The following is a 16937-nucleotide window of genomic DNA, read 5'->3' as shown; positions in this document are numbered from 1 at the left end:
CACTTGCTCTGCGGTCGTATTGCATTTGCTGAGAAGTGTAGTTACGGCAGTTAAAGGTCACTGATTTTGCTTATCAATCGGCGTAGTGCCATGTGTTCATGTTTACGAGTAGTAGAGGTGTAAAAGTAACGAAAAAAAGTGTACCCGTATGTATTCGTTACTATAACAATTAGTACTCGTTACTATCGTGTCGCTACGTTACTCGTTACTTCTGATACCGCATAACATGCAATGTTATGTTGCAGCAACGAATCGAGTTGTATTGCGTACGCGTACAGTATGACGTCACGTAAATAATAATAAATAGAATATAAACAATTAACAAGATTTGATAATTAACAGTTTTTGTTAACCAAGAAACAATTAAATCTCATTAGAGCGGTTTTATTATATTATCTCTTTTAAGATAAAAACAACAAAAAAACGTGAAAATACGCGATAATAAATAACAAAAACATACATATTTCTAATTTGTAAAAAATACTTTCTTATAAACAGTAAAAAACTTGGACGACAAATTTCCATATTATACTTAATAAACAAACATCGTTCTTTGTAACGTAAATTCATCGAATATGCGCGCGCATGCGTAAAACATACGAAAAATGCGAGTAACGAAATCCAGCCGTGTGTAACGTTTCGTTACTCGATACTAGATGGCGCACCCGTTACTCAGTCAGTACCGAATACATACGGTTTGCTACACCTACAGCTCTAACGAGTAGGTTGCCAAGCCAGTCAAACGTAGTTGAAAGCATGAGGTTGTTAACTGTTCAACATGAAAGGAAGAATTAAAATTTTATATTTCTCTACAAGATTAATGTGTAAATACAGCGGGTTGAAAATCATGGCAGCTATATTGTGTTGAAAACATCGCCGGTATTTTTTATTAACTTTGTGTTGATGCTCAGGTACATTTTTCTCTTTTTAATTAGTTTATGATTGCAATTACTGCTTTCGTTTCAAATTGTAATGATTACGTGACGGGAATACTGTAAATCATTATTTACTTTCATTACTACAAAGCGGCCATGTTGAAACTTAGAAAAATGGCGATATGCCGTCAACGTCGTGTTTACTTGTTTTTCGCGATGTCTTGCATGGGTGGTCTAATTCATTATTATCAGTTTTATTTCTCGATGCTGTGCGATTTCGGTGTTTTGTCGCGAATTAAGGTAAATTGCGGTGTTATTTCGCGATATCGCGATTCGCGAAATTTCCGTGTCTCTACGCATGTACTGTGTTAATGGGTCTGTGAAAAAATAAATCTAAATCAAGCATAATTTATTTTAATAACAATATTTTTCACCAAAAATACATTTAAAAGTTAAAATTTTAATCAATGTTAGTCTCCAATGAAAAATTAAAATATTAAAGGGAAGGTAGAATTTCATTTCTAAATTTCAAAGTAAATGTGTCATTAGGGTTACGGGCAACCATTAAGCAATAATGGCTAATAACCATTAAGAAATATCTGGTACTTGTGAGTGGTAAGTGTGTGAATAAAATTCCAAACAAAAACCTTGACTTGGGTAGTGGTTATGGTTTATTTTTACAAACATTCAAATAATTTTAAGTGGATTTTTGTATCAACTATTAACGTATCTAAGATGCTTGCTGTTGGGATGGACTGACAGAGCAAACAATTAACTTATTTAATGTTTAATTATCTTTTGTTAAAATTATTTATGTTTTAATTATTATTTTATTTTTTAAGCCTACTTTTGTAATTTTGTTGGCAGTACCTATAAATTTTTTGTGAGATGTTTTATGATTTTATTATTATATTTTATACAAATATTAGAGATTTAAAAGATGGCTATCTTTGAATTGAATTGAGGTCAATAAGTGGTCAATTATTTGTCAAAAAATTTTGTACCAAAATTTTTAGAAATATTATAGGGTTTGTGGTTAAAATTATTGCATAAATGCAGATTTAATTTCTGTCTTGGTTGCTCAATTAGCAGAAGTGGTTGTTTATTCATGATTATTTATTTATGTGCTGGAACTCATAAAAACAAATTGGATCACATTCATATTAGGCTATTTAATTTTGAGTGAAATATCAGACCATAATAATTCAATTAATTTTTGATAATATACAGTGGACTCTGTCACTCGGTCACCTTTTAACTGGCCTCCGCTTTAACTGGCCGCCATGAGTTTAAGAAGAGGTTGACGCATGGAGCTGTCCCATTGTGTCTCTAGCTGCTAGCCTATTTAGTTCAATTGAGCTGCTTATTTACCGTGGTGTTGACCAGTTAAAAAAAATGATGGTTATGAGGGAGTCTATTGTATTTGTATTTTCAGTGAATGGAGGCTGGTAAACTCAAAGACATTATTATACATGATTCTGTATCTCTCGGCCTGGGTGGAAAAAAACTTGGCTTCATAGAGGCTCCAATAGCAAAGTCAGCAATATATTCAATTGTATGCAATAATTCAAACATTAAAAAGTTAAATAATTATTTTCATGATAATATTTTATAAATAAATCAAATATTTCTTGACTTTTTAAGAGCCGTGCCCTTTTTCAAATAAAAATATAATTAAACTACTACTGCTTAAAAAGTTAAGATTTTGTGTAGCAAAGGACTTTTGCAATGTTTAGCAATTAAATTTAAGTTTGACTACAATCTAATGACATTTTTAAAAACTGTGAAATTTTACAGCTTCAGAAACAGTAATTTCACTATACAGTAGAAAATTACATAAAACTTAAAATTGATTAAAAAGAATTTAACCAATTTAAATGAAATATGCCAGTTAACCATTATCCCTTTAGGTACCAATTTGTTTACAGAAGAGTTTCAAGAATAGTTTTTTAGAATATTAATTATTTTTAATGCTTGTTAATAATAGACTATCCTTACTAAGAGTGTTAATGAGTTTATCATTAACACTGGTAACATTGTGTACAAGATGAAAAACTGAACAAATTTTAAATTTTTTTTGCTTACATTAATTAAAATTGTTTGAGTATAATTAATCAGTTTTTAGCTGGATATATTAGTAATTTTTTTCTTCAATCAAATTTTTTCAAAAATATGAATTTAAAAATGGACTGTCATAATCAACACTGATTAACACTAATACTAACTTAACATTAGTGTGTGTTTTGATTTTATATTCATAATTTACATTGTAGATAAATATTTTGGATTGTTTTTGTGCCAGGTGGGACACGCAAGGAGATTTCTCGACCACACATCCCTTGCCAGCGGTGAAAGTAAAGCTTTACACAGAGAACCCAGGCATGCTAGCTCTAGAAGACAAGGAACTGGGGAAGGTCATACTTCACCCAACACCTCTTTCTTTGAAGGTAACATTAATTTCTTGGTTAGTGATTAATTACAATGTAATGATATCAGTTCACAGTTGGACTTAATGAGTTCGCCTGACTAATTTCTGAGTATGTTTTATTTTCTGCACATAGAAAAACATATATCCTTTAATGGCTGAGGAACCACTTTGTTACATTTGTCCTAAAGCCTTTGGGTAGAGTGTGACAATTTGGACACTCGACTAGCAGCAGCTAATAGGTAAAAAATTATCCAACCCAAAAAAGATACAATTCCTAAACAGCAGTAAAAGGTTATGAAGTAGGCTAGAGAGGACAAGAGTAAATTTATTTATATACAAACCTTTAATACTGGTAAAATATCATAATAAAAGGTGAACCAAATTATATATATCCTAAAAATATAAAGATATATTGTTTATAACCATTTTAGTATTCTACCTATATTTGCACGTTTCTTACAAATAGCCCTTAATAAACTCACAATAAACTACCGTGTTTTATCGCAGAATCGTCGCACGCGCGTAATCGTCGCAACCATATTTTAGGCTGTCAAAATTGGGATAAAAAAACTTCTCGCGTAAACGTCGCATGATGTTTTTGGTCCCGCTAGTAGATGCCGAATGCTTTGTGTAGGTATCTTTTCCATATAAAACGATGTATTTTAAAGTAGAAATCTAATATTTATTCGGTCATTACCACTTAATAAATAATGGAAAAATATGACTTTGTTTGGCATGTAAATTTTCTTATAAAGACGTTTTTAAACGGTATTTCCTTTATCTGATTGTCTGCATTACCGCGGTGTACCGCTTATAAAAATGTAGCCAGCACATCATTCATGTTTGGTTATGTTGCTTCCCGTATAGAGTGCGCGCACGTAGTCGAATATCGATATCTCGCCGATTGGATGCAACGCGCGCTCTCTGTTAGGTGCCGAGTTAACTACATTTGATAGCCCGCATTCTTTCGTGGCAAGTGTGTACTATGACACGTTAGTTCACGTCATATTCTAGTGGCTTGAGTTCGCGTTAAAGTTTTTAATGTTGAAGAAAGGTTTTTGTTTAAGGAATTATTAATATAGATTGTTTGGCGTGCTCTTGTATACTCCGCCTTTTTTTAAATAAACGTACTTTCTATGAACGGGTTTTGTTTTTATGAATGACTTTACCTAGCAAAAAAAATTTTCCGCACAATGGTTGCACCCCTACTTTTAAAACTTGATTTTAGAATAAAATCTGCGACGATTATGCGAGAAAACACGGTATATATTAAAATATATAAAATTACAATAAATTGATCACAGTTCTATTTCTATCAGAGTCTTATTTCTTTTTTGCTAGCAATCATATTTTCCCTCATTAATAGGTCCTCTTTGTGATGTGAGTCAGGAGGGTTTCTTCCTAACATGTCTCGTTATGCCCTTAGAATGTTAACCATTAAATTTTGAAATAATTCAAGTTAATACATAGGCTTATCTATAAAAATTTGGTTTGTTGCGTAAAACCATTACACTAGTCACCTTCAAATGCTCTGCTAATCATTTTGCTTTGAAGATTTTGCTTCCAATGATAGTTCAAATGCCATGGCAGTCACTGGTAATGCTCCAGATTATAGTTTCAATGAGGCAAGAAACCAGCTCACTTGCTAAAATTGGTATGTAGATTTGCCAATGTGTGTGTTATGGCAAATACACAATGCCAAGAATGAGTTCCAAACTCATTTCCGAAGGACGTTTAGATGATCATGCTCTGACCACAATTCAACACACAGGAACCACAGTTCTTCGTCAGACCCACGCAAGAATATTGCACAAATTCATACTCGTTACAGTTAAAAAAACTGATTGGCCGAGAACATGACAACATGTCCGTCCACGCCGGCGGTTGGGCGCTCGAGTCCCTCCCCTCCCCTCCCCTCCCCCCCCTCCTCTCTCCTCCCCTCCCCTCCCCTCCCCTCCCCTCCCCTCCACTCCTCTCTCCTCACTCGGCCCCCGCTCCCCTACAGCCGTGCCTGTAGCTGTCGCAAGGCAAAGCTTCTTCCGTAACGTCTTTTCTTTTACTGTCTTTAAACACTTAATAGTTTTCCTATTGTTAGTAAGTTAACATATCACAGAAAATTATTGACACCAAATTAATTTATCTAAAACAAAATACCATAGTAAAATAAGCTATTAAAATTATTTTAAAATGCCAATTACTGTAGGGCCGCGACGTCTTGGCGGGTCGACTCCCTAGAGCTCAGCAACCTTGTAATCGACACGTCCCGCCTTGCCTGCTCCGCAGATAGCAACGGCCTAGAAGTCTCCATGCCGTTCCGAAAACATTGGTCGAGAACAATCTCACGTACGGTGCAACACAGCGCAGATCTTAATGATACAGAGATGCGATAATGCTTTACGGTAATTTATTATTTAAAGGTAGTGCACTATTTGCTCGACTGGGCAGCTTAGTTAAACATAGTTAAAAATAGCTATACAATACTTTAATGTTAATGTACGTACCCTACCTACTAGGTCTCTCAGTTATTAATCAGTTTATATTGTGCAGTTACTTTAACGGCTATGCCATTTACTTGTATTGACACAGATAGGTATACACATACATTTATAGGTAGGGATACAGTTGGTAATAAGTAGATTACAATATCATAAAAACACAATGGTAATTTTAATTATTTATTAATGAAAGTCAAAGTATCTCAGGTTTATATCAAAAAGTAAAAATATTTATTCCTTTCAAAATCATAACAATTGTTGGCACTGCAAAACACGTATATATTGGAAAATGTCTGGAGTGACGATGCGCACATTTATTAAATAATGAAGTGTTTCTTATGTTCGGGTTCGAAATCTTATACACAGATTCAGTATATAATTATGATTTACATAAGTTTTACCTCGGCTAGATCAAAGTAATTTAAGTCGGTAAAGCTTTGATGCTCTCTCTCCCAGACCACTGGGTAATTACAGTTGTGTGTTAAAATAGAGTGCCAAATTAGATTCACGTAGTTAATTTTACAATATTTCAGTTTCTCAATGTTTTCCTTGAAATTAGGCCGCAGAATAACTAAGTATGGATGTGATACGTGCTTCGTACTAACGAAATGGAGTAACAGACACAGTCATTTATTACTCACGTATTTATACACTCCTAGTATCTTTATCCTTTTGGATAAGGCCCTATTACTATACACTGACACTTAAACAATCAGTTCCTTTCATCCTTTAGTGTGATGCCTAATTCTAATTTGCTATTTTTCAGGATAAATTTCCGACGATGTCTGATACGTGTCCATTCATTAATAGGCCATTACATACTTCTTAAAAACCTTCTTAATTTAAGTAATTTAACAATGCGTGCCACATTAAAAATACTTCTCCTGATTGGCCAAGAACTAATGATAGTTATATTATTTTAAATAAAACACATCAATCCCGCGCGCAACAATAGCACGGAACACAAAATCTCACATTAAATTCAAAATAAAATCATATAGTAATAACATTTTACGTAAATAAACACGGTGTCAAATTAGCAATTTACCGTTTAAATTTCAATTGTTCCTAGAGGGGTCCTTGCAATTGCCCGTCTCAAACGTTCGTTTTAGTCATAGTTTCAATTAGGTACATAGATATACCTACATATTAAATCCAAAGAGTTTTCAAATAATAAAATATATAAATAGAACGAAGAAATATAAATTAAAATAAATGATTAGCTTAATCTGGGCTGGAAATATACATAGTTGCAGTACATTAAGAACTAAATTTGTAATTGTGGGTTGCTGTAGGAAACATAATTAATTAAGACTTGCATCAGGTAACTCCCTCGCTGATGCTTTCTTTTCCATTTGGTTTGGCTGAAACGTGAAGACGATCGACAGGACACTTTCACGCACGTCAAGAACCTTACCACTTTTATGCACTCGGGTTGGTATTTTTTTTCCATAACAGCACTCTGAAAGAACCATATTAGTCATTTAGAGGGGGCCGAAAACCATATATCTATCATACCATCCTCGAGTATTTTATAAAACATTGACCCATAGATAAACGTATATTCTTTTCATGTACAATCCTACTGACAAAACGTTTAGTACTTTGACTCAAAAAATAACACGAATGACATGCTATTATAACACTATTTAGCAGCCTGTAGAGAATTAAGTTAAGATGAATGACAGCAGTGTGAAATAATGTTAACATTAAAAACATGATAATAGTAATATTGTTTGGCAACAATAGTATTAAAACAGAAAAAAATAACACAGTCATAACACAATAGTAACATAATATAATAGTTACAGCGTATCCTAGCAGACAAAGCCGAAGTACTCTGAAAAAAACACCTTTTTTGACAAATATGTTTTAAAACATTTGTATTTATATTAATAGAACTCTCTCAAACATAAAAGTATGAATTTTGGCCATTATATTTGAAAGATTTGTGCGATGGGAGTGCATGACTTGATGTAAGCTTTTGGACATATGCCATTGCTAAGCACATGTATGTCTGTAGAAGAAAACTACAAAAAACACAAATGACAAAAACACAAATTAAGCAAAAAATTGCTGTTGTCAGGATATAAACACCACACAATACTCCACAACACGAATATGGTCAACAAACAAAGAAAAACAAAGAAAAATGGACTAACAGAACGAAAAAAACCCACAAATGATGACAGCACAAAAATACCGAACCCAAAAAATTCAGTACAACAGTTGAAACGAGACAAAAACACAGCAAAACGAAAAGACGAAACAAACACAATAGTTTTCCAAAAACAGAAGAGAACGAAAAAAAAACCACAAATGATGACAGCACAAAAATATTGAACCCAAAAAATTCAGCACAACAGTCAAAACGAGACAAAAACACGACAAAACGAAAAGAGGAAACAAACACAACAGTTTTCTAAAACAGAAACAAGCGACGTTTCGGGAACTGCTATCTGCTCCCGTCCTCAGGCAGAGAGGCACATGGTACGAAAACACAGATGCCGTTTAGAGAATCTGAAATAAACAGTTTTGACTAGCAGCATGTATATGAATGTCACAATGGGACAGCAAGAACAGATTCATCACTACTGTCAGTAGTTGCGTCACTATTTTCAGATGCAGTGTCATCGCTGTCATTACACACATTTATTATAAAACCTTCCAATACATCCTCCATGACACAGTCCTTTTTCCAATACTCATCCTCTTTACTGACCACGTGTTGACAGTAACCTTCCCAGTCGATGCTTGTGATGGAATCTAAGGCCCTGGTGGTTTGCGACTGCAACGCTTGCAACGAAAGTTCACCAGAAGTATTGTTCACACGAATTAAACGCTTCATTTTGGCCCACGCGAGCTCAATAGCATTTAATTCACAATTATAGGGAGGCAGACGAATTACACGATGACCATGTAGCTCAGCTAACCTGTCTACTCTGAAACGTTTTTCTCTTGGTCGATGTTTTTCAACAAGTTCGGCAAGTGTTGTTTTCCGCATTTTATCGTCACATTCTATACCTTTTCTCTGCAATCAAGCTATCATTGCACATTTGCTGTCGTACTTGGATGGCGGTTTGTCTTCCTGCTTGCAATGGTATGGAGAATTATCCATAACCAAGACTGAAGCGGGTGGCAAATTTGGAATCACTTTTTCCGTAATCCATTTTTCAAAGTTTCCAGAGTTCATCTGGCCGTGGTAGTCTCCTGTTGTTGTGCCTGCTTTATAAACAAGAGAGGCTCCGGGAAGGAAGCCTTGCCTAGAACCAATGCTTGCAACTATCAGTCTGTGCGCTGCATTTCCTGTTGCCATTACACCTTCAACGTCACCTTTCTTTTGCCAACATTTCTGAAAGGTTAAATTAGTGTCAACCCAAGATTCATCCATGTAAAATATCTTCTTCCCAGCCTCCCTGCACTGTTTCATCTGAGTCAGGTACCGTGATCGCCAAGCAACAACGTCAGATCTTTCGAGAAGAAGCATTCGCTTATTTTGGCTTCTTCTCCACACAAAACCCATTTCTTTGAGTATTTTACGCAGCGATGTCTTTCCCCAACTCCATCCGATTTTTTCTTTCAAAACTGGCAGTAGTTTCCTTGTTGTGGGAACCACTTTTTTTACTGCATAAAATTCGTGGATAGTGTCTCTGATCACTCTTCTATCAAAGTCATCAACTGACAACAAATGTTTCCCAGTTTTTTTTGGCCTGAAATGAATAATTACACGAGAGGCTGTTTCACGGTCAAATAAAGGAGTGTAATATATATGTAAATATAAACATATAAATTGTAAATAAATAATATATTAATATTATATACATTAATATATATCATAAAATCATATATATCATAAAATATATAATGCAATATATATAATGTATATGTATCATGTATAATGTATGTAATGTAATATAATGTAATATAATATCATGTAATATAATGCAATATAATGTGTAGCAATATCGGCTACACTTGTAGCTAACAAATATTCTAACAAGCGGTGCAGAAAGTCTGGAAAATTGCCAAATGCAAAACAAACAAACCGCGGGTTAAATTACGGGTAATGCGTTGAAAAACTTATAATGTAAGTATTATTATTTAAAGTTATAATTACCTTTTTTTGCCTGGTGTTGTTTGTTTTTTATTTGGCGTCTCTCTGTTGGGTTTTCGGATGCGCGAAACTGATCTTTGGCTTATACCTGTGTATCGCGCAGCTCTTTCGGTTGCTTTTGCAAGAGGTACTAGCAGACATTTGTTGGCAGCTTCTTCATCACAGCACTGGATTACACTACTTATAATTCCCCTCTCCCCACTATGTATTACTTTATTGTATCTTGAATGTCCTGCGTCGGGCTCCATTGTTCACTTCAGACTGAGAGCGTGGCGCCTGATGTTTTTGCTATGAACCGCATAGCGGCTGATGTGCACGCGCAGCTGCTTCCCCTCTCATTTACTCTTCCCCGCTTCTCCGCAAAACGACACGCCAAGACGTCGCGGCCCTACAGTAATGCCAACTTTACAACAAAAATTCTATAGTTTACTGTGTTACTGCTTAAAATTTTTATGCAACTAAAATAAACTTCATTTCAGTAAATTTTTTCTTAAAATACATATACAGTTTCTTTTTCCATCTATATTCACAGTCTTTGAAACTGTGCTTCATTTTTTAATGCTTTAAAAAAATAAACTGTGACCACAAGGGGGGTCACATCATATAGCTTGAGACAGCAAAAACAGTTTTAACATTACCCTAAATGAATTAATTGTTTTAGGTCTAAAGAAAACAAAAGCATTTTAAATAATAACTTTTGTATTATATGAACTGTGACTGTTGCTTCCTTATGGAAACATTTAGTTTGTTCACATAAATTAAGTTAAAATGTAATGTTGGGCTTGGTAAGTGTACACTAGTGTGGTTTCCTCAAATTAATTGTAGGTAAACTTGATAGGATGGTGTTCATTAACACTAAGGGCCTTATATTGAACATGTAACTAAGCGTGGTTTGAATATGCCAAATTGGAGATAAATGTGTTTTTAGGGTGTAAGAGTTCATAGAAGTGAACAGAATACCTTATTTACCCGGAAATAATGTTACTCTGAATGTAATGCGATCCCAAACTTTTTATGAGTTTATGAAAATGACTTTATGGATTGGAAATTGCAATTCAAGTACAAAGCACTTGAAAATTATTCAAATAATTAAATTTATTCTGTATATACTATACCTTTTCTTGTGCAACTGTGGTCCTAAGAGTCTCTTTTGAAACACCAAGCTGCAGTTAGAAAAAAAATTTCTGTTTTATGAATTTGTTTCAAAGTTCTGACTCCATCCGCAGTGCTTTTCATCGACCTCAAGTCGTCCATTGGGAGGGTTCTGCAGGGCTCCCAGAGGCCACTTTCTCTGACTGTTCAGAAAGCAAGAATGTTGTGATAGATGGTGGCCTGGTCACCTCTAGGAGGGTGAAAAAGGGGGAGGGGGTGCCTTACCCAGCTGCCACAGTGAAATAAAGCAGCAAGAACCCAGTGACAAACTCCATTTGCACCCTCTCCTTCATCCTGCATCTCTCGTCTGTCATTCCTGAGCAATGGTTCGGGGTGCTGCGGACTAAAGTGGCATAAGTTTAAAGGCAGAGCTTGTAGTTTTTCAAATAGTGGAGGTGTGGAGGTTGCGGTAATTAACATATGTGCATATGTGACTCATTTAAAAGACAGAGCCTAGTTTTTCAATTAAGTTATTTATGATTATAATGCACTTTTAGTTTCCACAGTTGTGGTAAAAATCATAGCATTATAATCAGGTAAATACAGTACATTTAATAAAGTCTTAATTTGAATTTCTTACTTTTATGTGGTCTCAAGGTACAGTAATTTTGATAGGATGGTATTTTAGAACTTTTCCTACTTGGTATTTCATATGCACTTCCTTCTTATTCTAGAAAATTCTTATTTTGTATGCTATTCAAAATTTCCAATTCACAGATTTGTTTCTGAGCACATTTTTCTGTGTCCCGATGTTACTGCCCGTGTGTAGTTAAAGAATGCTTTATATTCATTTTGTTTAAAATCCCTGGAAGCTGCTTTAAGGAAGCAAAAGACACTACAGTATACTCAGAGGTTCACAAGGGAAAAACATTAAAAAAAGGAAACTTCCCACAGTAGGAAGTAGAAAATGGATTGTATTTGAAGAAATAAATAAAATAAATTTACTTAAAGATTACCCTTTTTATTGTTTATTGTGGTTCTTATTATTTTCTTTTGATAGTTTCAGGATTTACAAGAATACATTAATCAAATTTAATTGGGGCCCCGGCCGTCAGTACTTTTCAATTAAAAATAGATTATTAATTTTACCTGGAATATAAATCTAACATTTTCCTTTGACATAATCAAGCTTTCACAAAAACTAACATAAATAAATTAAGTACCATTTGTTAGCCCAACCAGTGCAGGACTTTGCATATTCTGATTTAACAATATCTGATCATTTAATGTTCACTGGTGGTGACTAGAAGTGGGAGAGACACGTAGAATTCATGTCTGTGTAAGAAGCCAGCATGTAAATTTAGTTGAATTTCGTGATGGGCTTGAGTCTGAGAAAAACCTGAACTCTTGCACCATCTCTTGGACCCCACTGGAACCAAAAAAAAAAGGGTTCTGGTGGTCATGAATAGGAATTAAATAGACAAGCAACAAGAATCGAGAAGTCAGGGCAAAAGTCAAGTAGAGAGTCAACTATAGGCAAAAGGGCATAGAATTTTCCACTTACCTTTCTGGCGGTGTAATGAAGAGAATCACTCCCTTTGAAGCTGCACAAGTGCTCGCGGTAACCACGCGCGAGTCATGCTACAAGATTATCTAGTAGGTAATCCGAACTAAAGCAACTAGCAAACTAGGAAATAAAAAAAGCTTAGGCATCACTCCCGGACTACATGAGATCACATCCCTTAAGTTAGTCGTAGCAAGATTGCTTCCGAATAGAGTTGCGGGCGAGAAACACCGGAAAGATGCGACCACGCTGACGACAGATGGATGAATCAATCAATCCATAGGGTTGCGTGTAGTTAAAACTTGGGCTAGAGGCCCGGAGATCTAGGAAGTGGGGGAACTGGCCTCTTGATCATCTGGAGGTTGCACCGACCAAAGAAAATAACCAAAGTGGCTGGTAGCTTAACTTAACAGACATTGGAGGTTACTCGCGCTGAAAGCAGCGCGCTCCATCGGAGTGCAGGTGAAACTGACTCTGGGTTAGTTCACAAAAGTCCCACAAGAGGGACTAGCGTAAGCCTGGCACTTATGGGCCCAGATGGTTTGCGCTCTGTCGTGCTTAAAGAGAACTAGAGAGAGGTGTAATGGTAGCCAATAGAGGTCTTGCTCCTGTGCCGAACCAAGGTAAATTAGTTGACCTCTTCGCCAAGAGATGGCGAAGGCAGGCCTTTCGTCGGCCAGCGACATGACCTCGATCCCAGCTCGTCGAGAGGCGGGATTGGAGACCCTGGTCAATGCACCTAGTTGAGTTGTTGGAAAAGATGGACGGGGGATCTGCTAGCTCGTGAGAAATGTGTTAGGGTGAGCGCCTGTACGTTCTCGACAGCCCTTGAACATTAAAATGGGGCTAACCTAAGCTGAGCTCTGGGAAGAGGGCTGCCCTGGGAGGATGTTGAGAAAAGCACTCTCGGTCACGAAGTCGGACACTTTTACTGGTCGTGTTCGTGGCCTGAGGTGGGAAGAAAAATGATGGCTAATACTTGCCTAGCGAAATCACACCAGGCTATCGGTTGCAACGCTGGGAAAGCGTTGCGGGATTCTAGTAGAAAAAAATTTGATCAGGATGAAAAATGGACTAACGAAGTTTATATTAGGGAATTTAGGTGAAAAATAAATTTTTGCTAAATATTTCAAATTTGCGACACACAGAGAGAGTATTATTTAAAGTTATTATGTATTTTAAAAAATCTAACAAATATGTAGTATACTATAATTTCCTGCAAATAATAGAACTCTGAATATAGTGTGACCAGAAAATTTTGATTATGATTTTATTAAAAATACTTTATTGGATTGGAAATCACAGTTCAAACATGTAGAAACTAAAAATTATTTAAATTATTATATTTAAATACCCACCTTTGAAGTAGTGCCCTAATTTGTTCCAGGAAAACACAATGCTGATCAAATACTTTTTTTCTATAAGAGTGTATGTTATTTATAATAATTCATTTTCCAAGTGTGCTTGCTGAAAAAAACATTTTAATCAAGGCACTACTCCCGTTTAGATCAATTTACAGTTTTAATATATGTACAAATACATTTGAATAAATTGGAGTCACACTTTGAGATTAAAAAACTTTTAATTAAAATTCTCGGACCGGATATTTACATAATAGGGCTTGGGCATAACATTTCTAAGATGCTCTAATAACATTTATGAGTGACAAAATAATAATGTTATTAATATAGGAGATATATTTCGATTCTAGTAAGATTCAAAAAATCATAAACTTAATGTTTTTTATAGATAGAAAGATTATTTAACCTGTTAACGCAATTCCGGACTCTGTTGTTTACTAAATGTGTGTCTGCTATGATTTGCCACTAGCGCACGCTAGTAGGCTTGAGGTAAACTAGGCCAGAAAGCTTTTGGTTTTTCTCTCCAGAGCTGCTGCTGACATATGGGATGGCGTAATATAATCATTGGCTGAACACTTGAGCCGTCATTGGAGATAAATATGCAATGATAGAAGTGAATATATATTAAGGAAAGAGCAAAAATTTTTCTGTTCTTTCATTACATTATTAATTTGTTGCATTGTATTTAATGCTACACAAGTGCTGTTGACATTTTGGGTGCTTGGAAATAAAAATTTGTGTAAAAAAAAAAACACTACTTTAAATCTATGACCGCGCCACTTCAAATCATGCAGTTATTTATTGGTGTCGTTGCTTCAAAACCGCACAAATCCAACAGAGGGAATTTGAGGGGCGGGTGAATAATTTTTACTGTAGCCTTTCTAGTGTCATATTTACAAGAGTAATTTACATGGCTTTTTTGAAATAGCAAGAAACATAATAAAAAAAAAATTTTTTTGGCTGCAGTTGAAAAGCCATAGGTCAGAAAGCAAAGAATGCTGCTTGCAGAGGGCACCTGGAGGGTGAAAGAGGGGCTAGCAGCCACAGTGAAGAAAAGCAGAAGATAGTGGATGGAACCCAGTGACAAACTCCATTTAAAATCTCCCCCCTCACCATCATGGAAAGTTAAAATTTTATGCTTACATTTACTATACTATGTTTTAATTTAATATTTCATCACAACTTATGAGTGTCCGAAAAGATTTTTATTAACATTAAAATATATTGGCTGGCAGATGTTAAGTACAGCCATTGTAATGATAGTATGTCATGTATATGATATGGTGAAGGCCTCAATACCTAAGCTGAGAAACAGTTGGCCCTCGATTCAAAGAAGTTTGAATACCATTAGTCTGAAGTCCAGGGTGACAAATAGACATTAAATAAATAGATAAATAAAATATTTTAAAATGTTACACACTTTTAAACAGGTGAAACAGTGTTGTATTGTTTACTTTCTGTTCAAATACACCCCTTTCATAGCATGAAAGATAAGCGGGCCATGTAGCAAGCCCTGCAAGCCCTGATGCAGCTCTGTATTTGCCTTGGCAACAAAAAATCAGCGCACTCTGCTCCCGGTCAAAAATGGAGCTGCTAACAAGTGCAGCTGCTTGGCTCTTTATCTAGTTTTTTAACTGTAACCACTGCTGAAGCTGGCAGACATGGACACCGTCGCCATGTTCTCAGATTGCCAGCCGGGAAATTGTGTCCGTCTGCAAGACCCCACTGAGGGCACGTGACTAGCGCAGCTCTCTGAGAAATTATTTGCATCACTCGGGCGACATGCTTACACTCACTAGTTGTTGTTGGGACGTTCCAATCTGAGCCTCCTTACTTAAAAAAAAAACACCTTGCCACTTAATGTATCAATCACTGTTTAATATCATTAACTGACTCACAGGATAGTTAACCTAGTGAAAAATATTCTCTGGGGGAACTTGTAAAGTTGCATAACCTCTATCTCAAATGAAAGCCATGCTTTATTTGGACATTTAGGTTAGGCTGCTTTTGTAGGCATGCTATTAAGGGTTATAATTTATTTTAATCATGTTTTATCTGAATTAATTTGTCAGCATTTAATTTATTATCTTTGTTTAACCTAAAAAAATTTTTGATTAATAATTGTTTACTTTATGTGTTGAATAAATGTATGTAAGTTTGGTGTATGCTTTGAATTTTATTTTTCTCTTGTTCATTGTTTGTCATTATTGGTATCACACTTTGGTCTAGGATAGTTGTAAACATATTTCTGCCATATGCAGTGGCATAGTTATAAAAAAATTTCCTTTCCTCTAGGTTATTGTTTTAGTTGCTCGTGTTTCTTATAATTTTGACAGTTGAAAATTCTGAGAAAGTGCTGTTTGCACTATTGTTGAATGTTTGCAGGACTTTATATTTGTAACTAATCAGAAATCACCACGCTGTTATATAAAATGTTTGCTACTGAACATTATGGAAAATGTATTGTGTATTTTTGACTGGTCTTGTTAAGCTGACCTTGAAAATGGTACTGTGCTGTGGTTGGTTGGCTGGACTACATGACCACCTCAGCCTTTGTAAGTAGAGGTTGTTGCGCTGACCGATTATTTTTAGCTTGATTGTACCATCCTTTTGCGTCATCGTTGCTCAAAAATATTTGATATGAAGTGAATTGAGGTGAATAATTTCACGTCTCCTGTTCGGGGCCAGGCCACCATTAACCTTATTCTTTTGGACAGTTAACTCGAAATTATTATTGACCCCAGGTATTGGCTTAGGCCCGATGCAACGCTGTTGTTTCAACAGGAATAGGATGTCTCTGCTTGTACATAGTCAATAATTTTTATTAGGTATATTTCATTAATTTCTTTTGGTAATGCTAGAATACTGAAGGCGTTTTCGAGCAAAGACAATTCTTTGAAAACTGTGTAACATCATTTAGGTATGTATTTTCAATGAGCGTAGAATAAAATTCCATATATTTCAGGACTTTTTCTTTATTCAGCTAGCAAGTCAGCCTAAATTCGTGG

The 16937-nt window shown here is 35.4% G+C and overlaps 1 protein-coding gene across 3 annotated transcripts in view; it reads left to right on the top strand.

Moving 5' to 3' along the window:
• Positions 1–16937, top strand: part of LOC134529209 (calcium-dependent secretion activator) — a 520687-nt gene that overhangs the window by 283815 nt on the left and 219935 nt on the right. For all 3 annotated transcript variants that reach the window (XM_063363074.1, XM_063363075.1, XM_063363076.1), the window contains exon 12: positions 3178–3322. In XM_063363074.1, the coding sequence (XP_063219144.1) occupies positions 3178–3322 (145 nt within the window). The remainder of the gene's footprint in view (positions 1–3177; positions 3323–16937) is intronic.

This window comes from Bacillus rossius, chromosome 2 (genome assembly GCF_032445375.1).
Source record: "Bacillus rossius redtenbacheri isolate Brsri chromosome 2, Brsri_v3, whole genome shotgun sequence".
Lineage (NCBI taxonomy): Eukaryota > Metazoa > Arthropoda > Insecta > Phasmatodea > Bacillidae > Bacillus > Bacillus rossius.
This window is presented reverse-complemented; position numbering and strand designations above follow the sequence as displayed.